The sequence below is a fragment of the Alexandromys fortis genome, unplaced genomic scaffold, assembly GCF_014885135.2.
Source record: "Alexandromys fortis isolate MF-2015 unplaced genomic scaffold, M_Fortis_MF-2015_v1.1 scaffold_16, whole genome shotgun sequence".
Classification (NCBI taxonomy): domain Eukaryota; kingdom Metazoa; phylum Chordata; class Mammalia; order Rodentia; family Cricetidae; genus Alexandromys; species Alexandromys fortis.
In genome coordinates this window covers 7,086,747-7,110,719 of record NW_026067893.1, presented here as the reverse complement: position 1 = coordinate 7,110,719, position 23,973 = coordinate 7,086,747, and the positions used below count along the sequence as shown (strand labels likewise).

Sequence of the window (23,973 nt, the reverse complement as noted above, 5' to 3'; positions counted from 1 at the left end):
CATTGCCTGTGCAAGCCAAGGTCACCGTCCAAACTCCAGTGACTTAGTGGGTCTTTGTCACCATTAAGCAACTTGCAGCACTCTGCTCACAAACCTCATTTAAATGCTCTTAGCAAGACCTCCGGAAAGATCCAGAGCCATTTGTGCTAAAAGTATGAACCAGGAAGCTGTCTCTTAAAGAAGCTATGCCTCTGCATGTGGCCAGCAAACAGAGCCTATCTGAAAAAATGCAGCTACTGAGAAGCTGTAATTGGACTCCCATTTTTGTGGGTCTAAAAGGCCCTTTAAAAAAAAAAACTTCCAAAAAAAAAAAATTCCTTAGGCTTTATGTGGATGTATATTGCCAAATGCTGGGTGCCATTATGTAAATGGAGACTGTGCTTTCATTTCCTGGCTACCCAGACCCAAATAATCACATATATTATATGTAATATATTAATTACAACACTATTTGCCCAATGGCTTAGGCATATTCTTAGCTAGCTCTTACGTCTTAAATGAATCAATATCTTATTATTTTACATTTTACCATAAGGCTCATGGTTTGTCACCTCACATCTTGCTTGTTGGATGGCTACATGGCGTCTGCCTAACTGTGTCTTCTTTCTCCCTGCATTCGGTTTAGTTTCCCTGCCTAGCTGTATTCTGCCCTGCCATAGGCCAAAGCAGCTTTTTTTTTTATTAACCAATGGTAATAAAACATATTCATAGCATACAGAGGTTAATCCCATATCATGCTACTATAGACATGCAAGCTGTATATGATGACCACACCCTGGCATTGCATTGTGCAGCAGCTTTGAATGCTTGGGGCAGAACTGGGAAATAAAAAAGAAAATTGAGTCATTTACTTAAGTTACACAGGGACCAAAGGAAGCCTTTACAGATTTCTTACAAAAATTGACTTCAGCAGTAAAAATAATGATACCAAATTCAGAAGCTACACAAATAATAATTGAATCTCTGACTTTTGAAAATATCAGTTTGTAGGAGGAGGTAGGCTGCTTGTTCTTCCCAGCCTCCCAGCTAGCTTATACCCAAAATAATCACACAGAAACTGTATTAATGAAAACACTGCTTGGCCCATTAGCTCTAACTTCTTATTGGCTTGCTTTTACATATTAATTTAACCCATCTCCATATCTCTGTATCACCATGTGGCAGTGGCTTACTGGCTAAAGCTTCAGCATGTCTGACTCTGGTGGCTCCATGGTGTCTCCCTGACTCTGCCTTCTTCCTCCCATCATTCAGTTCCATTCTCCCTGCCTACCTAAGTTCTGCCCTGTGATAGGCCCAAAGCAGTTTCTTTAGTCATTAATGGTAATCACAGCACACAGAGGGGACTCCCACATCACCAATTCTCTATGCAAAAGTTATATAGCCTCACCCTGTGCCAATATTTTGTAAGTCAGCTTTTGGAAATGATACTTAAAACAATTTCCTGAATTTATAGTTTTCCATTACATGGATGACATTTTGCTATCTGGTTCAAATGTAAATACTTTAGAGAGAATGTTTGAAGAAGTAAAAGAAGTTTTGACTTGATAGAGATTACAAATTTCTCCTGAAAAAAATAGAAAGAGGAGATTCTATTATTTAGGATATAAAATAGGTTTCCAAAAAATTAGACTTCAAAGGTCCAAATTAGGAGAGATCGATTGTAGCCTCTAAATGATTTCCAAAGATTACTAGGAGACATTTCCTATCTACAGAGCTCTATTGTAAAATGAAATGACCTAAGCTGATGGAGGCTTCCCAAGCATCCGAGAAAATAGCTCACTGTGAATGACTGATCCTTGATCTGCTGAGAAAGCTGCTCTTATTCTCCTAGACGTATAACTTTATATTTCTTTATTTCTACATTCTTATTTTTAGAACCTACGTTTTTATTTTCTTATTCTTGGACTCTTCACTTTGTGTCCCCTACGTTTTGAATGTTGTGCGGTCATTTTCATTGAATCTTAATAAGTCTTTATATTATTTATTTATTTATTTTTTCTTTTGAAACAGGGTTTCTATATAACACCCCTAGCTGTCCTGGAACTTGCTTTGAAGACCATGCTGGTTTCAAACTCAGAGATCTGCCTGCCTCTGCCTCCTGAATGCTGGGATTAAAGGCATTTGCCCCCCTATTAGCACACTCAAGGCGGGAAGGGGGTGGGGGGGGGAATGAAGATAAGGAGTTCAAGGTCATCCTCAGCTACAAGGTGAATTCCTGGCCCGCAGGGGCTGAGAGCCGCCCAGAAAAACAAAGCAAAACCACCTCCCTCAATCAAACACAAAATCTCCCCGTCTTCTAGCGTCCTCCAGGCCTCTCGGAGCTGTCTGGAGGCTCAGAACCAGTAGGAGGCGCCCTATAGTCAGACAGAGAATAAAGGAGCCCGGTGGTTCCGAGCTCCGAATTCCAAGCGTCACCAGGAGCCCTACATTCAAGCCAGGCGCTAGCGGGACGAGCCACCCTTCTTCGGCGGCCGGGCGACCACATGACCTCGGGAGCGCTAGCCGATTGGCTCCGCTCGGCTCACTCCAGGCTTTGGCGCCGAGCAGGCCCCGCCCCTCCCGGGCGCGACCATTGTCCCCGCGTCCGGAGGTGGCGCTGGCCCGTCTTCCGAGCACGGCTTCTCCGAGCCGGGCTCCCCAGCATCTCTCAGCAAGCAGAACTGCTGAGTCTAAGTTACGGCGAGGCTGCCACCCAGCAGTGCCGCGGGAACGTGACCCTTCCGACGCGACGACGCGGGGCCACCCCCGCCGCTCCCTGCAACCCGCGGAGATCGCAGAGTGGTTCCGCCCGCCGCGCCGGCTCCGCCCCCGCCGCAGCCGCCATTTTGTTGGGCCAGAGCGAGCGGGAGCGAGCGGAGCCCGGTGGGAGGGGGCTCAGCCTGCGCCTCTGCGGACCCCGCGGCCGCGCTCTTGCCGTCCTGAGGTGAGGCCGTCTCTCCGCCGAGGAGAGAAGCCGCGCAGTCATGTACATCAAGCAGGTAAGGGCTGGCATCCTCCGTGTTCGCGCGCCGCGAGAGGCGGGGTGGGTCGGAGCTGACCCGGGCCGTGGGGACGGCGGGGAGCGGCTCCCGGGTGGTCCAGGGTCGGGCTGGGGTCGGGCTGCAGCCGGGGCTCCCCCCGGGGCGCGGCGGCTGCCTGCTGAGGTCTCGTCGGGCGCCGCGGACCGCGGGCTCGTGGGGGGCTGCGGCGGGAGGGCCGCGTCCCTCTGCAGGGATGGCGGTGCCCGGGCCTCCGCGATGGCGGGGCGGCCTCGGAGCCCGCGCCCTCCCGAAGGCTGCCTCTCGCCACCTCGCCTTCGCTGGCTGTCCCCGGGCAGGGCGGACCCTCGTTGCAGAAGGCGGCGCGCCTCCGCTCGGTTGTTTACTTCTGTCAGAAGGGTCTTCCCGCGCAGGAGGGCGCCGCAGGGGCCGTGCACCGTGCACACAGGCCTGGCGAAGGTTCTGTGCTGGACCTGTCAGGCCCTGAGCCCCCCGCCGTCTCCCCCAAGCTGGACCGCTTTGCCCAGTCCGGCTGAACGACGCCCTCCCTGAGCTTGCAGTCCGGCGGGCTGGGAGCAGCCCCTGCCTGCTCCGCCTTCAGTGTGGCGCCGCCGCGCTCGCAGGGACAGCCCACTCTGTCATTCTGGACACCCCTTCATTTTGAGAGCCGCTCCCGCGTCAGCCCTGCACCCGCAGAAGCTGCAGATCATCGGAAGGGCTCTAGCGGCTTTTTAACTTGCACGCTCCCAAGCGGAGCAAAAGGTGTCTGTCTGGCATTAAATGGGAAGCAGGACGTGGAAAGGAAAGAATGTTGCCGTAGGAGTTCTTCCAGGGCGTGTTCTGAAGGGTGTCTCTTCTCTGTTAGGTGATTATCCAGGGCTTCCGAAGTTACCGAGATCAGACGATTGTAGATCCCTTCAGCTCCAAACATAACGTTATTGGTAAGTGTTCTTGGCTTAATATGTCAGCTTTAGAATTGATGCAGCTAAGTGTACTCCGCCTTTATGCAGGCCTAAGGAGACAGTTGTCTTTGAACATTGGTATGGAATTTCTTTCTCTTATCTGCACCGACGAATTGCTTATTTCGTGAAAGTAGAATGCTCAGGTAACTCAGTCAGAGGTGAGTCGTTTTGGGGGCCAGGCTCAGTAGTAGGAGTGCTTGCCTAGCGTGTGTGGGGGAGGATGTTGGTTGTGTGTTTCTGTTGCGAGCCTTCTGTGTGTGAGAGGGTGTTTTGGAAAGCTTTAAGTTGTGATGACTGAGGTCATTTGACCTGTTCTGTTCTGCTGTGCTGACATTGCAGTGAAAGGTGGCTCATTCCCACATTGTCCTCGGTCATTTCCCCTTGCCAGTTTCTTTGTGAGCATACATTTTGATGGTAGGCGTGAGTAGACATCATACCTGTCTCACAAGAGTGGAGAGACTGAGAAGGTACTTAGTCGTTGTCATTAGCAGTGGTTGTTATTACGATTTTTGTTTGTTTGTTAAGTCTCCGTTTCGCTGTTACAGCTGGCAAAAACACATTCTGCTGAATTTCTAAAGGACGGGTGAAATTGTGCTTCTAGCCATCAGAAAACAGTGTGTAGTATTGACAGTTTCGCTATTACAGTATCCTTGTTACAGTTTGCTATGGCAGCTATAAAAGTACCCTAGGTTGGTGATGTAGTTCTGGAGGGTAGAAATCTGTGTTTGTGTACCAGCATGATTGCATTCTGCTGAGGCCTCATTTCTGCCTGATCGACAGCTAGCATCTTCCTCAGGCTCCCACCCTCAGGACCTCAGCCTTAGTCAGCTCCTAATGCAGTGCGCTCAGTAGCTGTGGCGTGCATGCAGAATCAGTTGGGGGAAATGATGAATTGTAGTGTCGTAGGAGGTCTTTATTTTTTTGATTTTTCGAGACAGGGTTTCTCCGTAGCTTTTTGGTTCCTGTCCTGGAACTAGCTCTTGTATACCAGGCTGGCCTCAAACTCACAGAAATCCGCCTGCCTCTGCCTTCAGAGTACTGGGATTAAAGGTGTGCCGCTACTGCCTGGCCTCTAGAGCTAACTAGTGGCTTGTTCTGCACCTTGATTTTCAGGCAAGCTTTATTTGTTAGATCACAAACAAAATGTCACCACAACAAAAAGATTAGATTTTTAATCTCTTACTAACTATAGCATTGGACATTATAAATAATCTACAGAGGATCTTTGTGTACATGCTACCATATTATTGAAGGGATTTGAGCATCCTCAGATTTTGGTATCTGTGGCTGGAGAGGAGAGCTCTCTTAGAATCAATCTCCTGTGGATATTATGGATGATTTGTATGTATAGTTTTTAGGATTCCTTCAACCAGCCTTTTAATAAGAAGTACCTGTTAATATATGATATTATGATAAATCATGAAACCTAAAAGAAATTATAGTTCCATGTAGAAATGATTGTTCTCCCTGTCCCTTTTAAATTTTAATTTCACTTATTTATTTATTTGGAGACAGAGCCTCATTCTATAGCACAGACTTGGCCATAAATTTTTGGTCCTCTTGCTTATGCTTGGGTTACAGGAATATACCATGTTGAGCTGCACAATCACTAAGAAGGAAAACTGGGAGCTGGAGTGATGGCTCAGTTGTTAGGAGCATTCTCTGCTATTCCAGAGGACCTGAATTGGGTTCCCAGCACCCACATCAGGAGGCTGACAACCACCTGTTATCCAGTTTCAGGGGATCCAGTGTACTTCTTTTGGCTTCCATGTGTACACGCATGTGTGCACACGTTCCTGGCACATAGATACACATAAATAAATGTTAAAAAAAAACATTGCATTAACCCTGATTTTTCTAGAAGACATAGGCAGGCTTCAATGGAAGGTGCAATCTAAGGGCAAGAGTGATGTGGAAGAGCCGATGTCAACCTTTTATTTTATGTTTCGCTTTGGCTGTGATAATACTGTGACCAAGGCAACTTAGAGCAAGAAAGAGTTTACTTGGAGTGTACAGTTTCAGAGAGTTAGAAGCACGACTAGTTAGGCATGGGACAGGACCCGCAGCTGAGTCCTCTTAGGCCGTGCATGGTACACAAGCTAAGGAGAGCTAAGTGGGAGTGGCATGATGGGCTGTTGAAACCCTGAAGCCTGGCACCAGGGCACACCTCCTCCAACAGGCTGTACCTCCCCATTCTTCCCAAATGGGTCCATCAGCTGGAGACCATTCTCATCCAAACTATTTTGATGTGTATGATTGTTTTGCCTGCATTTGTGTGTTTACTATATTCATGCTTTATGTCTACAAAGTCGGAAATCCCCTGAAGCTGAGTTAAGACATGGTTGTGAACCACTATATGGTTACTAAGAAGTGAACCTGGTCCTCTGTAATAGCGTCTGAGCCATCTCTCCAGCCCCTGATGTCAGTTTTTGAAGAAGACACATTTGGTTTGTTGTCTTGTTGGGTAACTTCAGACAGACTTTCTGGACCTGCCGTGCCTGGGAAAAGTCAGCAGAGAGAGGCTGGAGAGGGTTTGTCTGCTTGCTGGTGGCTGTCACTTACTTCTGTAATGCTTAGCTCTGGATACAAAACTCTTAAGAAGTTGTGGAGTTACAGCCTCCTTTAGTTATCCACAGGCCTGGCTTGAACATATCTCTAGAATAGGCAGAAACAACCTATTGATTGTTTCCCAAGGTATTGGGAAACGGGTGTGTAAATCAGGGAATCTTTGTGTCCCTGGCTGGCCTGGAAGTCCCTCTGTAGACCAGGTTGGCCTTAAACTTGGCTGTAACCCTGCTTCTGCTTTCTAAGTGTTAGGATTATAGCTGTGTACCACTACATCCAGCTAGAATAATTTTACTTGCCATGTAGAGTCTTGTGTAGCCCAGTCTGGAATCAAACTCAAGATCCTACTGCCTCAGTGCTGGAGACTAGGCCGATCTGAAACCTGCTGCAATCCCTTCTCTGCCTTCTGAACACTAGAATTATGGACATGTGCCACTATGCCTAGCTCAGAATAGATCTTGAATCTCTAGCATCCTTTAAGATTTTTAGTGTTTTATTCTATGGATAGGAGTAATTTTTATAGATTATTTTTTATTTTTCCAGTTATTAATGAATTGTGACATTTTTATAAGGTGTGTGTGTGCCCATGTGCAGAAAGCATTAGAATTCTTGCAGCTGAAAGTTAGAGGTGGTTATGAACCACGTGATGTGGGTGCTAGGAACCATTGGCCATCTCTCCTGCTTCAGTTGTCATTTTAAGGACTTATAGATACTCCCTTGATCTTTTCATCTTTTAGTTGGGATTAATTTTGACTTTATGGAAAAATTTCCCAGTGAGAACTGATGCTTGTTTTTAACCATTGTATCTTTTTTCTCATTATCCTTTTTATACCCCCCCCCCCCAGGTACATGTATCTTTGCTGATAGAGATATTCTTGTAGTCATTGTATAGTTATCATCTTATATAAGCTTAAGAATAGCATTCTCCAGGTTTTTGTTATTTTAATAGACCCAGAAGTATTCTTTACAGGACTCCCCCAATACAGGATCCAGTTTATTATTAACTATTAGATTTAATTGTCACGTTTCTTTAGGAGCCTTTAATCCGGAACATTTCAACAACCTTCATTATTTTCTTTTGAAAATTTATTTGACAGTTTCATACGTATATATGAGTTTTCACAAAAGCCGATTTCCCTTACCCTCACTCCGACCACAGACTGAAGTCCTATTTCCTGACAAGCTCCTCCTATTTATTTTTCCCTTCCGACCAACTAAATTTAATTATGGTTGTTCACAGGAGTGTAAATCTGGGACTATTAAGTTTTTTATTGGAGTCTGGCAAATTATCAGTTGCTGTATCACTGAAGAAAATAACACTTTCTGATCAGTATGCATTAATTACCCATAGTCCTTCAGTGAGTGATGGGGCCTCATGAGCTTGTTAGCCTACCATGATGGAATGGTGCTGGATCCAGTCTTGTGCAGGTGACCTTGGCGGTGGTAAACTGGTGACTGTAGTGGCCATGCCATGTCTATAAGACACAGCACTCCTTCCCAACCTCTGGCTGTTGATTGTTTCTGTCTCCTGTGGTGTTTCCTGAGCCTTGAAGGATGATATAGAGGATCCATTTAGGGACAAACACTTCATAGTCTCTGCACTTTGGCCATTGTGAGTCATTGGATTAACCACTGCCCTTTGCAAAACGAATCTTCTCTGAGAGCAGCACTAATCTATGGGCATAAACAAAGTTCAGTAGGCAGTTTTATACCATGTCCCTTTAGGGGCTGAAGAAATGGCTCAACAATTAAGGGCACTGACTGTTCCTTTAGATGATACAGTTGGAGTCCTAGCACCCACATGACAGTTAACAACTGTTTGTAGCTTGAGTTCCAGAGGATCTGATGCCTTTTTCTGGATTTCAGACACCAGGCATGCATGTGGTACCCACACAGCCAAAGAACCCATACACATAAAAGCAAAATCTTAAGAAAAAAACAAAACAAAACAAAACTGTCTTCTCCATTTAGCAAAACTGTAGTAGGTCTTCCTTGGGGCCTATGACTCCCTAGCTCTGGGCTTTTGTCTAGGTTCACAGTACCAGACCTGAAGTTTCCAGCCAGAAAGCTGTTGGTTGCCCCAACAGTAGTCATGACACTATTGTACCACTGGGCATATCTTACCAGGCAGGTCTCTATTGTAGTTTATGGGCGCACAGCTGGGTGAGGACCATTGATGACTTTTCTCCCCCAGCAGCTGCTGTAGTGCTTTGCAGTGCTTTGAACGTTATCCAGGAGGAAGGAAACTTCCAGCTGAGATTTGTCTTACAGCCGAGTATGTGGTGTCTTCAGCAGTAGGGTCTGTTTGTAGTGGTCAGCCAAGTAGATCAGCAGCAATAGCTTGTAATAGTTAAAGGGTACTTGGGGCCTCCCTGATCAACAATTTATATCCTATATCTGGTACTAGGATTTTCATTTAATAATTTTAGAGGAACATTATCCACCATGGAAGGTATTTTCTATTTAAATTTGTTTAGCTAGTTATTTAGATTTGAGATAGTGCATTGCTGTGTCGCCCAGGGTACTTTTAGTTGGAAATCCCCATCCTTTCACCTTCAAGGTGTTTAGATTACACTAATGTCTATACCACTGTGCTTGGTATTTTTTGTCTTTCATGACATTACTTCAGTTCCTAGCAACCTTTGCTCAAACTTGTTCCCGCGAGTGCGTGTGCACACATACACATACTTACAATTAACATTTCCTCTGGGTGAGGTGGCGCACTACCAGGGGAAGCAGAGGCAAATGGCTCTCTGAGTTAGAGGCCAGTCTGGTCTACAAAGCAAAAGGCCAGGACGGCCAGGGCCAGGGCCAGAAACCCTGTCTTGAACAACCTGAAAGTAAAATAGTGAAATATCTTTTTAAAATGTGTCTAACAGCTGGCATGGTGGTGCACACCTTTATTCCCTGAGGAACTGGGAGACAGAGGCAGGAGGATCTCTTGAGTTTGAGGCCAGCTAGGGTTACATAATGCAAGTCCCTGTCTCAAAAAGCAAAAACAAAAACACACCAAAAGAAATGTCTTATAACTGTTTCCACTTTTGTGATTCCATTAGGCTGCATCAGTGTGTGGAGTTGATTGTAAAAGTAGTTTAGCATGAGATGGTTAACAATATGTGAATCCAAATCGCTAAAAACATAATTTGCATACAAATTTTTGTGTATTTTTATAAGTTGCCAGTGTCAGGTAGCACTCCTTAAACTTAGACCTGCTTAAACTATTGGGAGAGAGCAAAAATCAACTGTCTGAGGGAGGTGGCTTAGTGGGTAAGTGTTTGCTGTGCAAACGTGAAACTTGAGTGTATTTCAGCACCATATAGAAGGGGGCCATGTCAGTGTGTATCTGTAACCTTAGCATTGGGGCTAGAGTAGAATATATGGGGTTGGTAGCTGAAACAGTGAGCTCCGGGTTCAGTGAGAGGCCATCTCAAAAATTAGAGTGAGCAAGAGAGGAAGGAAGACACCATGTTGACTTTTGTCCTCTACATGTGTTCATGGGTGTACACAAACAACACACACAGAAAAACTATCTGAAGCAGGTGTGATAGTGCACGTCTATAGTGTCGGCACTTAGGAAGCTGAGGCAGTAGGATTACAAAATTAGAAGCTAGTCTGTATTACCATGCCAACCAGGGCTGTGCTAGGAAGACGTGCCACAAAAAGAAAAAAAAACCTATCCAAAATCTATATAAAGATTAAATTTAGTAGGTAATTACAGCTCTGCTGGTTTATTTTACCTACTATTTTTTGTTTAATTTCAGTATTAAGGTATTATGTTAGAAAGCTGCATTTGAATTTTTTAAATTGGGGCGGGACATACCTGGGAGGCCTGGGAAGTGAATGTGCTCCAGTTTTATAATGTAAAATTCCAAAGTCAAAAAATACTATGGAAAAATTTTTAAATAGATTTAGTGATTTTAAATTGACTGTTTTTTATATGAACTAACCTGTACTATTTGAAATTTTATAGTGGGCAGAAATGGATCTGGAAAAAGCAACTTTTTTTATGGTAAGTATAGATTTTTGGATTTTAGCTATATGAAGACTTAAGTGTCTTTCCATTTTTTATCGTGCATTGGTGTTTTGCCATAGGTGTCAGGTCCCCTGGAATTAGAGTTACAGACAGTTTGTGGGTGCTGGGAATCGAACCTGGGTCCTCTGGAAGAGCATTTAGTGCTCTTAACTACTGAGCCATCTCTCCAGCCCTAAGTGTCTTTAATAGTTTATTAAAATGATTGATTTCTGAGATTGTAACTGAATGAAACATAAAAGTCATACATAGTTGTGGTTTAGTGTAGCGGGTTCTGGTATGAGGATCTGAATTGTCTGTCTTCAGTCTGGCTATGTGAGATGGCAGAAACACTTATTCATGTTATTTTTGCTAGTAATGACTGTGTATCTTGGGTGGATTCTAAGAAAGGATAGAAAGTGTAGTAAAAATGCTGATATCTGTTTAAAGATGATAAAAATGTATTTTAAGAATATCATGTAGTTAAGAGGTTAAGAGTACTGACTGCTCTTTGAGAGATCCCGGGTTCAATTCCCAGCACACACAGTGGTGGCTCCTAACTATCTATAATGAGATCTGGTTCCCTCTTCTGTTGTGCAGACATACACATTCAAGCAGAACACTTGTATACATAATAAATAAATCTTTTTTTTTAAAAAAAGAATAACATGCCTTTGTTAAGTCTTTTGAGGAGAAAAAAAACAGTGGAGTTGGAGTTTATAAGGAGGGGGGTTTAAAAATGTTAGCTTAGTTTACAGTGCTTTTGGAAGTGGTTTAGTAGGAGTAAAGGTTCTGTTCCTTACACAATGTCTCTGAAGGATACTGAAAGCCCTAGAATGGTTGTAATTTGTTGAGGTCAGAGAGCAGATTGAAGTAAAGCATGCATCTCAGATCCCAGGGAAAAGGCATCCATTTCAGGTGATGGTGAGACACACACACTCTGTCAAAAGCACTAACATCATAGGTGAGTGCTCCCGCCCTTGTGTTCTCACGCTGGCAGTTTTTAGAGATCTCTTGGGTAGATCTGGACCAGAATAGCTAAATTAAAGCGTTCCATTTCTTGGACAGTGGCCCGTTGGTTAGGTATTTTGTGCAGAATGTAGGACTAGCTCTTACAGAAGTGTGGTAGGTATTAGCAGTGCAGGGGAATCGTGGAATTTGGTTTGCAGAAATGTGTTCAACTGTAGCAGTACATCATTGTACTGTTATTAGGCAAAAGGATTTTTTTAGGTGATTAAAACCTTGTATGGCCTGTTTATGTAATTTGTTACTATATAGTGCATATCTTTATAGTGTTGACCTAATTAGTATAATATATACTTTTATTAGGGAGAAGACCTACTTTCTGCTTCTCTAATCTTTTTTTGGTACTTGAATGTCTTTTATATTTCAGTGAAAGCTTAGTTTATTGATATATCATTCTCCCTACCAGATTAGCCTGATAAACTGGAAAATTATGTGCAATCATTTTGTATATGAACAATTTATCTGCAATGTTTATTACCTAAAACGTTATATTTTATTAAGATACAGAGTTATGAATAAACTGTAAATTCTTCTTTAGAATGTACTAATAGCCTTATTTTTGCGTTTTTAGCAATTCAGTTTGTTCTCAGTGATGAATTTAGTCATCTTCGCCCGGAGCAGCGATTGGCTTTGTTGCATGTGAGTGGGACTCTTTAAGACTTGGTTAAGTGTTTTTAAAAACATACATTGTCAATCCTTGCCTTGAAAAAAAATTGCTGGGCATGGCAGTTCATTCTGTAATTGCTGCTCTTGAAAGAAAGGCTGAAGAGGGATTCCCTTGAGTTTGAGGCCACCCAGGCTGGCTTGAACTGCAGTGTGAGAGCTGCAGTGTGAGATCTGGTCTTTAAAAGGGCGTTGGGGCAGACAGGACCAGAAAGACAGTTCAGTGGTTAAGAGCACTGACTGTTCTTCCAGGGGACTTGGCTCTATTTCCAGCACCTACATGGTGGCTCAAACGTCTGTATCTCCTGGCTTCTGGGCACCAGGCACACACATAGTGTATGTTGCATATGCAGTCAAAACACCTGCGCATGCAAAGTAAAGGTAAATACTCTTTTAAAAAAGTTCAAGTTGGGGCTGGAGAGATGGCTCAGTAGGTAAGAGCACTGGCACTTCTTCCAGAGGATCTGGGTTCGATTCTCAGCACCCACATGGCAGCTCACAACTGTCTGTGACTCCAGTTCTAGGGGACCTGATAGCTCCACAACAATTCACATAAAATAAAGTTAAATAAATTTTAAAAAGTTCAAGTTATAAGGCCTTTGTGAGCATGATGTAGTATTAATTCCTTAAGTGTGCTATTCTATTGTAAAATTTAGTATACTACATCAGTGATAGATTAAAAACCTAATAATTTCATAATCATTAGAATAAAGATACATACATTTTTTCTGTATAAACTTTATTCAGCTTTTATTTTTTTTTAAAAACTATTGTGTGTGTGAATGTGGGTACGTGTGCCAAGGTGTATGTCTTATTAAGATCAGAGGACTTTGGGGACTTGTTTTCTCTTCTTATGGGTTCCTGTGATCAAACTCAGGTCAGTAAGATTATATAACAAGCACCCTTTTATTTGGTGAACCATCCTGCCAGCACCCCCCCCCCCCCTTTTTTTTCTTTTGGTGCTTTTGGAGACAGTTTTCATTTTGTTGCTCAGGTTTCCTTTTACTTGTAATTCTCTTGCCTTCCCCTCCCCAAGTGCTGGAATTAGAGGTGTGAATCTTTCCTGGCTTTTTAAGTTTCTTTTAACATTTTTATTTGTGTGTATGTGTTGTGTGTGTTCATATGCTTGTGCCCGCCTGCTGCTTTGTCATTTACATCAGTGAGTGCAGGTGCTTAAGAAACCAGAGAGGGCTATGGATTCATTGAAACTGGAATCACAGGTGGTTGCAAGCCACCCTGTGTGAGGGCAGGAAACTGAACCTGGGTCCTCTTCAAGAACAATAGGTGTTCTTAACCACTGAGCCATCTTTTCAACCCATTTACTTTTCTATAAGACTTTTGGTTCTATAAACAGGTTTGCTGAGGACAAAGAAAAATTGCAGATGGGGAAGCTTTAAGATACACAGAAAAATTATCATTGCAAACCTAATAAAGTTTGTATTGTATTTAGTACCTCTTTTCTTTTTTCCTTTTTTTTTAAAAAAATATTTGTTTATTTATTATGTATACAATACATGTCTACATGTATGCCTGAAGGCCATAAGAGGGCACCAAACCTCATTACAGATGGTTTTGAGCCACCACGTGGTTGCTGGGAATTGAACTCAGGACCTTTGGAAGAGCAGGCAATGCTCTTAACCGCTGAACCATCTCTCCAGCCCTTTAGTATCTCTTTTCAATGTGGAAAACAGTATATTTAGGGCTAGTGATGTAGTTCAGTGGTAGAATGCTTGCCTGGCATGTTTGAGGCCATAGATTTGATCTCTGTGCTTTGTTGTTGTTGTTTTGTTTTTTCCTCCCTTTTCGCTCTCTGGGGGCCTGCCACTTAGCTCCAAAATAAATACACAGAGACTTATTCTTATTTATGACCTTAACTTAAAGCCAGTTTTTCTAACTTAAATTACCTAGTTTCTCTTTCTGTGTTTTGTCTCTGGACTTTTTAACCTTTATTCTATATGTCTTTCGTCCTTTCTTACTCTGACTGGTTGTATGGCTGGGTTACTGGTCTTTGGGGTCCTCTCCTTTTTTTGCTCCTTCCCCCTTCCCTCTTGTTCTCCTTTTATTCTGTCTGCATGCCAGCCCTGCCTGTCCTTCTCTCCTGCCTAGCTATTGACTACTCAGCTCTTTATTAGACAGGCAAAGTAACACAGCTTCACAGAGTTAAACAAATGCACATAAAAGAATGCAACACATGTTTGCATCACTAAGCAAATATTCCATAGCATAAGCAAATGTAACACATTTTAAGCTAATATTCTACAGCAGATCTCCAGCACTACAAAATAAAACCTGTAAGGAAAGTTGTTATATATTTTATTAGGGTAACAAATTATAAATGACTATAAATGTGACACCGCAATTTAGCTTGTTTACGTATTGTATATAATTAGTTTTAAAATCAGATAAGATCGCACAGTACACCTCAATGGTTTTCTTACATATAGGAAGTTTTTAATTACTGCCTTTTTTTGAGTTTGTAGCCCAGTAATCAAAACTGATTTAGAACACTTGTTAGGCTTCTCAAATTGGCATTAAAAGAACTAATCTTTAGGTGGGGGGAGAGTTGTTGCGGGGAAAGAGTTAAAGGTCAGATGTCAAGAAGATCAGGTGTTTTCCTCACTGAGCTTGGAGCTCATCAATTTCATTCAACTGGGCTCCTGGGCAGGCTCCTCTCTCTGCCTGTTTCCTGCCCCCAAATACTGGACTTACAGAGATGGCTGCTGTGTCCAGCTTTTATGTGGGTGCTGTGGATCCAAACTCAGGTCCTCATGCTAGCCTTGCCTGCACTTTCTCACTTCCAGAAAGTATATAGTGATCTGATACAAGCAATGATAGCCTGAGCTGAGTAGGTAAGATGGTGAATTATCTGGACTTGGTGTGTAGTTATGTCATAGGGTGCTCTGAATGTGACACATTAAATGTGTACATTCTTGTTAGCAGAGTTAAAAATCACAAACTATGCCTCAGGTGTTTAAAAAACAGATCTCTAGTAATCATCACATGATTTCTTAGGGTTCTTTTCCAGCATCAAGATGAGGCTACAAGAAAAAATCCTCAAGGTATATTGCAAAGTGAATGCAGCAGGCTATTGTGCCCTAATAACGTGGCTTTCAGAATTAAACTTGAGTCTGTCTGCAGTAGTGTTTGTTCCTATGATAAAATGCCTGGCATAAACAATGAACATAAAAAGATTTATTTTGATTCATAGTTTCATAGGCTTCCATCCCTGGTCCTTGTCCAGTGCTCTGGCCGCATAATGAGTCAGAACATGGAAGTGGGAATGTCTGGCAGAGCTGGACATGGTGGGACACACCTTTAATCCCAGCATTTGGGGGAGTAGAGACAGCACAGATCTCTGAGTTGAAGCCCAACCAGAGCTACTTAGTGAGACTCTGTCTCAAAAATTAAAAAAGTCTCAAGGACCTAGGCCATAATGCAGCCCTCACAGAGGGGTGCCCACTACACTACTAGTTTGGCCCTGCCTCCTTAAACAGTGGTCTCATGAAGGCCCAAAACTTCAGTATGTGTCTTTTGTTAGGGATATTTCATATCCAAACCATCGCAACATTTTGTTTTGATATTTTTCATACAGTCCTTCAGAATAAAAATATTTGATAAAAGAAGTTTTGTCATTCTGATTCAGTGCCTTTAATATTCGGCAGTCAGGATATGTACTAGTGTGATGGAAGCTTTCTCTAGTGAGTCAGACTTGTTATGTGTGTTGGGAGGGGTGTTTATCTTGAGGAAGGGGTCTTATTGTGTAGCCTAGGCTGATGTCAAACTAAAAGTCAGTCTCCCTCCTAGGTCTCTCAGGTGCTGAGATTACAGGTGTACAACCAGTGTGCCTGTCTGTGCTAGACTTTAAAATGGATTTAAGCAGTATAAAAATACCATAAAGTTAAAAATCCCCCTCCCTTCTTTTTCATGTTTTAGGAGGGTACAGGTCCTCGTGTTATTTCTGCTTTCGTGGAAATCATTTTTGACAATTCAGACAACCGGTTACCAGTAAGTGATATTTAATTTATTTTTTAAATAATGATGATGGGAATATTATACAATGGCTTATCCTTAAATGTTTAAAATAGTTTAGTTCATGATAAAGTAAATAAGTCGTTTGTCTATGAATTTTGTGTTTAAATTTTAATGACCACTCTAGTAAACAAAGGATTATATAAAACAGTTATAAGAAAACATTTTTCTGAATGTTTATAGTATCATCTTTAGAGAGATCATTGAAATTCTAAATTGGTTGTGATCAAGGACTTTGAAATCAACTTATCTAAAAAATTGTCTACTTGACTATCTTTGGGATTTTATTTTTTTCTTAGATCGATAAAGAGGAAGTTTCACTTCGAAGAGTTATTGGTGCCAAAAAAGATCAGTATTTCCTAGACAAGAAGATGGTCACGTAAGCATTCGTCTTTATGTTACAGTTTGTTCACAGATGCTTACAGTAAGCATGAGATAACTGCCTCCTACTCAGCAGTATTGGCAGTGTGACGTTAAGTCCCTGCTTTGTCTGGAAGGTGGGTAGATGGCTCAGTTTCCAGTCTGTAGTTCCTGATGCTGAGTAACTCTGCTGATTTATTTGCTTGCTTATCATTGATTGCTTTAAAATTATTTATCTAGTTTCCTTTGTTTATTAACAGGAAAAATGATGTGATGAACCTCCTTGAAAGTGCTGGGTTTTCTCGAAGTAATCCCTACTACATCGTTAAACAAGGAAAGGTAGTCATGTGCTTTTTTATAGAGACTGTTTTCTTGATATTGACTTCCCCTGGATGGTTTTTTATACTGAAGCTAATGATTTTCAATTCAGGGCTTTGAGCCTGAATTGAGGGTGGTGGCGCACGCCTTTAATCCCAGCACTTTGGGAGACAGAGATCTCTGTGAGTTCAAGGCCAGCCTGGTCTATAAGAGCTAGTTCCAGGACAGGAACCAAAAACTACTGAGAAACCCTGTCTCGAAAAATCAAAAAAAAAAGAAAAATCAGAATTCAGGGCTTTGAAATATATTTGAGCATTTTTTGACTGTTTTTGTAGATAGCCCTGGCTGTCTGAGAACTCAATATGTAGACCAGTCTCTTTGGTCTCTAACAAAGATCCAACTTTCCTCTGCCTCCCTAGTGCTGAATTACATTCTTGTGCCATCATGAGGCACTAGCTTTATATTGAAAGAAGTATGACAGAAGATTAAGTGTATCTTATTTATTAGTGACCTAGTGAGGTAGAATTTATTGGAAATCATTGGCTTTTGGAAGTTACAGTGATCATATCTAAGACTATTACATAAGTTCTCTAAAAATTACATTTGAAACTGGGCAGTGGTGGTTGCATGTCTTTAATCCCGCTATTTGGGATGTTGAGGCAGGCAGATACCTGTGAGTCCCAGGACGGGTAGTATTGTTACACAGAAACCCTGTCTTAAAAAAAAAAAAAAGGTATGTTTGAAAAAAACTACTTCCTAAAAGTAATGTTTCATTTAGTTTGTTATACAGTTAAAATATTAAAGTCTTTCATAACAAAGAACATGCCATAATGCTAAGACTTTTTATCAGCTAGACTATAAATTCTGGCTGATTATTCTGCTGATTCCTCATAGATTTTTCATATCAGAACTTATCCCTCAGTATATTTTTTTGTGAATCTTATTTATTTGCTATGTGTACTTTTGATAAACTGTAGTTTCTTAGCTCATTACCAGTTTTTTTTTTACTGTAAAAATGTAAGAATAATAATTTCTTTAGTACAGTGGTAGTATTTTGATATCTAATGATTTGTATTAAGTTACATGCCATTGTACCAGTATCTTTGTCTATTAAAGCATACCATTCTTGTTATATTTTGTAATTTAAAATTTAAAAATTACTGTTGTATGTGCATGGTATGTGGGTACATGTGCTACAGTTTACTGTAGAGATCAGAGAACAACTTTGTAGTCAGCTCTTGTTTTCCACCTTTATGTGGGTTCTGGAGAGCAAACTCAGATTGACAGGTCTGTACCACAAGCACTTCTCAACAACCGTCTGTTACACCAGTCCTAGGAAATCCAACATCTTCTGACATCTGCAGTAGGCACAAGTGCATATGCAAGCCAAACACTCATAACATATAAAATAAAATAAACCTAAATAACTTTTAAGAGTCTTTAATGGTTTCCCTTTAAAAAATACTTTCTTCTGGGGCTGGAGAAACGGTTAAGTGGTTAAGAGCACTGGCTGCTCTTCCAGAGAACCTGTGTTCAGTTCCCAGCACCCACATGAACACTCACAGCTGTCTGTAACCTTAGTTTCAGGGCACCCAACACCCACACAAGGACATACATGCAGGCAAAATATTACTCATAAAATAAAAATTTAAAAAGAAAATAAAAAATACTTTGTTCTTTGACAGTGGTGTTCATTTTTTATACATTTAATATATTGCCTAAGGGGAAAAATGGTAGTATTTTATTTATAAGACAGTGATACTCATAAAAGACCGGTAAATAAGAGATAAAGAAATGTTGGCGATAGGGGCTGGGAGAAAGCTCAGTGGGTAAGGATGAAGATGGATGCTAAGAAGAAATCCCACAGTAGCTCAGAATTGAGTATAATAAAGGGTTATTTATTTAGGGGTAGACTCACAGATCAGAGTCCTCTGCACGAATGGGGAACAGGAACCAAATCCAGCAGCCGGAAGAGAGAGTGAACGCATGCTTTACATTGACATTTATAGTGTAAGAGGCCATGCCCAAGTTGGCGGGTAAACTTAAAGGTTACTGGCTGTAGGATTTTCTATCCTGTTGTGCAAGTAGGATCCGTTTTTGGTGGTCCCCAGCACCCATGTGAAAAGCCTAATGCAGTGGCTCACTCTTGTGACCCGTGCTTGAGAAATGGAGAGAGGAGTATTCCTAAGGCTGTTTCAAACAAGGTGAGCAGCTTTTGAAGAATAGACTTTTGACTTCACACCCATGTGTTCGTATATGCAACTACACATACTTGAATATGCACACAAAAGAGAAATGGTATATTTACTATATACATTATGTTGGTTTAATCATATTGAATTAAAAGTCCTTTCGGAGCCAAGCATAGTGATGCACTGGGATTCAGTAATCCCAATACTTAAGGAACAGAGGCAAGAGGATTGAATGTTTGAAGTCATCTCCTAAACTATACAGTGAGACAGGGTCTGGTGGTGCACGCCTTTAATCCCAGCACTCGGGAGGCAGAGGCAGGTGGATCTCTGTGAGTTCGAGGCCAGCCTGGTCTACAAGAGCTAGTTCCAGGACAGGAACCAAAGCTACAGAGAAACCCTGTCTCGAAAAATCAAAAAAAAAAAAAAAAAAAAAAAAAGCCAGGCTTGGTAATGCACGCCTTTAATCCCAGCACTCAGAAGGCAGAGAAAGGTAGATCTCTAAGTTGGAGGTTAAACTGGTCTATATAATAAGTTCCAGGACACCAGGGCTATATAAAGGGAACTTCGCTCAAAAGCTGAATAATAAAGGAACACGTCAACATTTTAAGATAGAGTTCTTATTCTTAAGGAGTTGTCAATAGTTAATAATGATTATTGTCCCCCCTCCCCCCCCCAAATTACAGATCAACCAAATGGCAACAGCACCAGATTCTCAGAGATTGAAGCTGTTGAGAGAGGTAGCTGGTACTAGAGTGTATGATGAACGTAAAGAAGAAAGCATTTCTTTAATGAAAGAAACAGGTACAATGGATGTGTTCTACCTAGTTTTTGTCATCAGTCACTTTCTGGTGTTAATGTAGTTAAAAAAGTGTTGTCTGGCTTCAGAAAAGTATTAGATGATAATTTTTCTGCATACTGAGAAGAGGGAAAATTAGTTGGAGGTAGTTTAAGGACTGAGGTTTCTAGTACTTCATCTTTGAATGGAGAAAGACTGCTATTAGAGAATAGGGCCTTGGCAAGTCAATCAACTTCTGACTCTAGCTTCCTCAGAAGTGTTATCAACAAACTGGTGTGCTTTCCTCCCCTCTCTTCCATTGGAGTAGCAGCTGTTACAAAGTTCTAAATTGTTCAGAAAAATGTAGACGGAGACAACTTGGAGTCCTTACTAGTATATTTGCTTTTCCAAGTGCTGTATCATACCATATAATAGCTTAGAGACCATTCTAAGTCCAAAGTCAGTAAACTGACATGACTTTAGACTTGATCTCCCTAGTCCCAAGACTTCCTGTCTGCAAACTCCTGCTCTCTTGTAGATTATGGCAATTAAGGTAATGTCATGCCTGAATTATAGTAAGTATTCATTGTATGGTAGCAGCATACAGTGTCCTTCATGATAAATACTGCAAATTAGTAATGCTGGTGATATTTCTTTTCTTTAATGTGAGACAGCACATTGATGGGAAAAGAAGTGTAAACTTCTTTTTGCACATGTCCTTTGCACATGTCAGAGTGACTGCTAGTGTGTAAATTTGTTCTCCAGTGCTTTTCTTTAAAAAAAAATCTTAGTTGCTGTTTTTACATTTTAGATTTTATTACTATGTGATACCAAAGAAATAATGTTCACTTCTAGAGGATAATTTTATGTTTGAGAAGTGGTATTACATGAGAACTATTCACTGTATTCTTTTCTTTCTTTTTTTTTTTTTATTTTGAAGAGGGTAAACGGGAAAAAATCAATGAGTTGTTAAAATACATCGAAGAGCGGTTGCATACTCTAGAGGAGGAGAAGGAAGAACTGGCTCAGTATCAGAAGTGGGATAAAATGAGGCGTGCCCTGGAGTATACCATCTACAACCAGGAGCTCAATGAGACGCGGGCCAAGCTTGATGAGGTAAGACACGACCTTTACATCGAAGTTGTTCTGCTTCATGAGCATGGTAAAACTCCTCTCTACTTACCTTTTAGTGATTCTTAATTAGAAACTTAAAAATGAAAATCTTTTTCTTTGTGAATTTGAGACAGTTTTACTTTAAGACCCAAGCTAGTTGTGACTACTGAGTTTTGGAATTACAGGAATTAGCCTCTACAACAGGCCAAAAAGTAATAGATTTATTGGTTACTAATTTTCTTTAGGTTACTGAAAAGGATATGTTTAGAGCTCTTATTGTACTAAAATACAGTAAATGTTATGTCAGACCAGATATTTTTCTTCACATTTTAGAATATATTTTGTAAAATATTTATATTTTAGAGAAAAATCTATTTTAGATTATCCTTGTATTTTATTTAGAGGAAAACTTAAAAGAATTTTCTTTATACATTTTTAAGTTAATATTATGTTAATTCTTTGTGGCAGTTGCAAAATAATTTTTTAACTGTATTATATAATGTTAGACAGATACAAAATGAGTTAGAAATAGTAGGTTGTTTTGTTTTTCAGCTTTCTGCTAAGCGAGAGACAAGTGGAGAGAAATCTAGACAATTAAGAGATGCCCAGCAGGATGCGAGAGATAAAATGGAGGTAAGATTATAAATAAGCTTCAGATTTATTTATATTTTCAACATCTTAAACTATTTGTACCAGAATTGTGGGGTGGTCACCATAAAGGGAGTGACAGAGATTAGGCATTGGAAAGTAATTGTTTATTATTAAGTTTCAAGTGAAAGACAAAGATGGAGCCAGCAAAAGTGATGTAAACTGGAAGCCAGCAGCCCGAGTTCCTTATGTGGGTTCCTGAACCCACATAAAAGTGAAAGGAGACAACTGAATCCAGAAAGTTGTCCTCTGACCCCGACATGCGCTCTGTGTCAGGTGCATCCTCACCGTGTGTGCACGCAGGTCCACGGACGTCTGTAAAGAGTGTGGCTGGTCTGTGGTCACGGTCCTTCCACTGTACTTCTGTTTCTGACTGGTTTTCTCTTTCTGATTAGGATATTGAACGCCAGGTTAGAGAACTGAAAACAAAAATTTCAGCTATGAAAGAAGAAAAAGAGCAGCTTAGTGCTGAAAGACAGGAACAGATTAAACAAAGGACCAAGTTGGAACTTAAAGCCAAGGATTTACAAGACGAGCTGGCTGGCAATAGCGAACAGCGGGTAAGTTAATAAAAGATGTGTTGATGAGCTACTCTACAGAAGATAACCTTTTCTGTGATAGCTGAGTTTTTGTAAAAGGTTTTTCCATTTGACTTGTACTCAAGTACTAACTTAGTAAGTATTCTTTTTATTAATAGTTTAATTGTAAAATTGAGTTATTTTTGTGAAGAAATTCTTTTTTGCTGATGTATAAATTAAGCAGATTGCATTTTACTTGCTTTATTTACAGAAACGTTTACTAAAAGAGAGGCAGAAGCTGCTTGAAAAAATAGAAGAAAAGCAGAAAGAACTGGCAGAGACAGAACCTAAATTCAACAGCGTAAAAGAAAAAGAAGAGCGAGGAATTGCTAGGTCTGAGAATTTTCGCCAACCATTAGGTTCCAGGTTCTTGGTCCCTTATTCATAGAATTGGGAAAGATGCTCAGAAAAGGAAAACAACCAGTAGTTTTTTTCTAGAGCAAAGCAGAAATACATGTTTGAACACAAACAAGAGGTTGCTAAGGGGAGTAACTTACTTCCGTTGTTTAAAGTTCAATGCAGGTATGGGTCCCAGGTTGCCAATAGGTTGCTAGGTGCACTGTTAGGAGAGGGCTATGTGTATAGCTCAAACCAAGTGGAGCCCATGTTGCTAAGCTCCTGCATTTGCCTGCCTGAGTTCCTCTATAGAACCTATGTGGCTGTGGGTGAAGAAAGTACCAGCATAAAGGCAAAAATCCTAGGTCCATGTCACATAAGCAACACTAGTGATTACTGAGAGCCATGTGGTTTTATTTTTATTTTTGAGATAGTTTCTGTGTGTCGTCACACCCATGGTGATTTTGTACCTACCTATACGATCTCTAGAGTCCTACTACTCAAAAGTCCTAGGAGATGGACATGCCTTTTGTTTTTGGAAGACAGTCTCACTTTATGGCTCTAGCTAGCCTTGAACTCAGATCTATCTGCCTTTGCCTCAGTGCTGGGATTAAAGGCATGCAACATCATTCCAGGCTTCATTCTTTTTCTTGTACGTGTGGTCATGCCATGGAGCATGTGGAGGTTGGAACACAATTTAAATTAGTTTTCTCAGGGCTGGAGAGATGGCTCAGAGGTTAAGAGCATTGCCTGCTCTTCCAAAGGTCCTGAGTTCAATTCCCAGCAACCACATGGTGGCTCACAACCATCTGTAATGGGGTCTGGTGCCCTCTTCTGACTTTTAGGCATACACACAGACAGAATATTGTATACATAATAAATAAATATTTAAAAAAATTAATTTTCTCCTGTCATGTGGTTTGTGGGGCTGAAGCTGATGTTAGGTCTGTCAGCAAGACTCTCTTCCCACTCAATCATCTCCTGTTGGCTGCTGCTGTCTGCTTTAAAATAAAAAACCTGAGATTCTGAGAGGTTATGTTTTTGTTTTTGAGACAGTCTCCTTAAGCCCGGGGTAGCCCTCAGCTCATTATGTAACTTTGAAGAAACCTTGACGGTCTGATCCTCCTGACCCCACTTAGAAAGTGCTGGAGTTATAGGCAGGCACCTGCACCATGTGTGCAACACCATACTCAGTATTTATACAGGTTGCCATGCTATTTCATTTATATTTTAATAATAAAGATTGCTAGTAAAACAGCCACACTGATCAGCCTTACAGACCAGGTAGTGGTGACACACACCTTTAATTCCAGTAGCCACACTAGTTTGCCCTAGAAACTGGGCGGTAATGGTGCATGCCTTTAATCGCAGCACGAGAGAGAGAGAGAGAGAGAGAGAGAGAGAGAGAGAGGGAGGGAGGG

General features: G+C 41.3%; 1 protein-coding gene across 1 annotated transcript in view; it reads left to right on the top strand.

The window, feature by feature from the left end:
- Positions 1-2,813: 2,813 nt before the first annotated feature.
- The window catches only part of Smc3 (structural maintenance of chromosomes 3), a 38,182-nt gene continuing 17,022 nt past the window's right edge, over positions 2,814-23,973 (top strand). The window contains exons 1-12 of the mRNA XM_050147474.1: positions 2,814-2,978; positions 3,844-3,919; positions 10,476-10,514; positions 12,112-12,179; positions 16,137-16,208; positions 16,532-16,611; positions 16,853-16,931; positions 19,786-19,903; positions 20,818-20,993; positions 21,543-21,623; positions 22,034-22,198; positions 22,428-22,549. Coding sequence (XP_050003431.1) covers positions 2,964-2,978; positions 3,844-3,919; positions 10,476-10,514; positions 12,112-12,179; positions 16,137-16,208; positions 16,532-16,611; positions 16,853-16,931; positions 19,786-19,903; positions 20,818-20,993; positions 21,543-21,623; positions 22,034-22,198; positions 22,428-22,549 — 1,091 coding nt within the window. The 5' untranslated portion in view covers positions 2,814-2,963. The remainder of the gene's footprint in view (positions 2,979-3,843; positions 3,920-10,475; positions 10,515-12,111; positions 12,180-16,136; positions 16,209-16,531; positions 16,612-16,852; positions 16,932-19,785; positions 19,904-20,817; positions 20,994-21,542; positions 21,624-22,033; positions 22,199-22,427; positions 22,550-23,973) is intronic.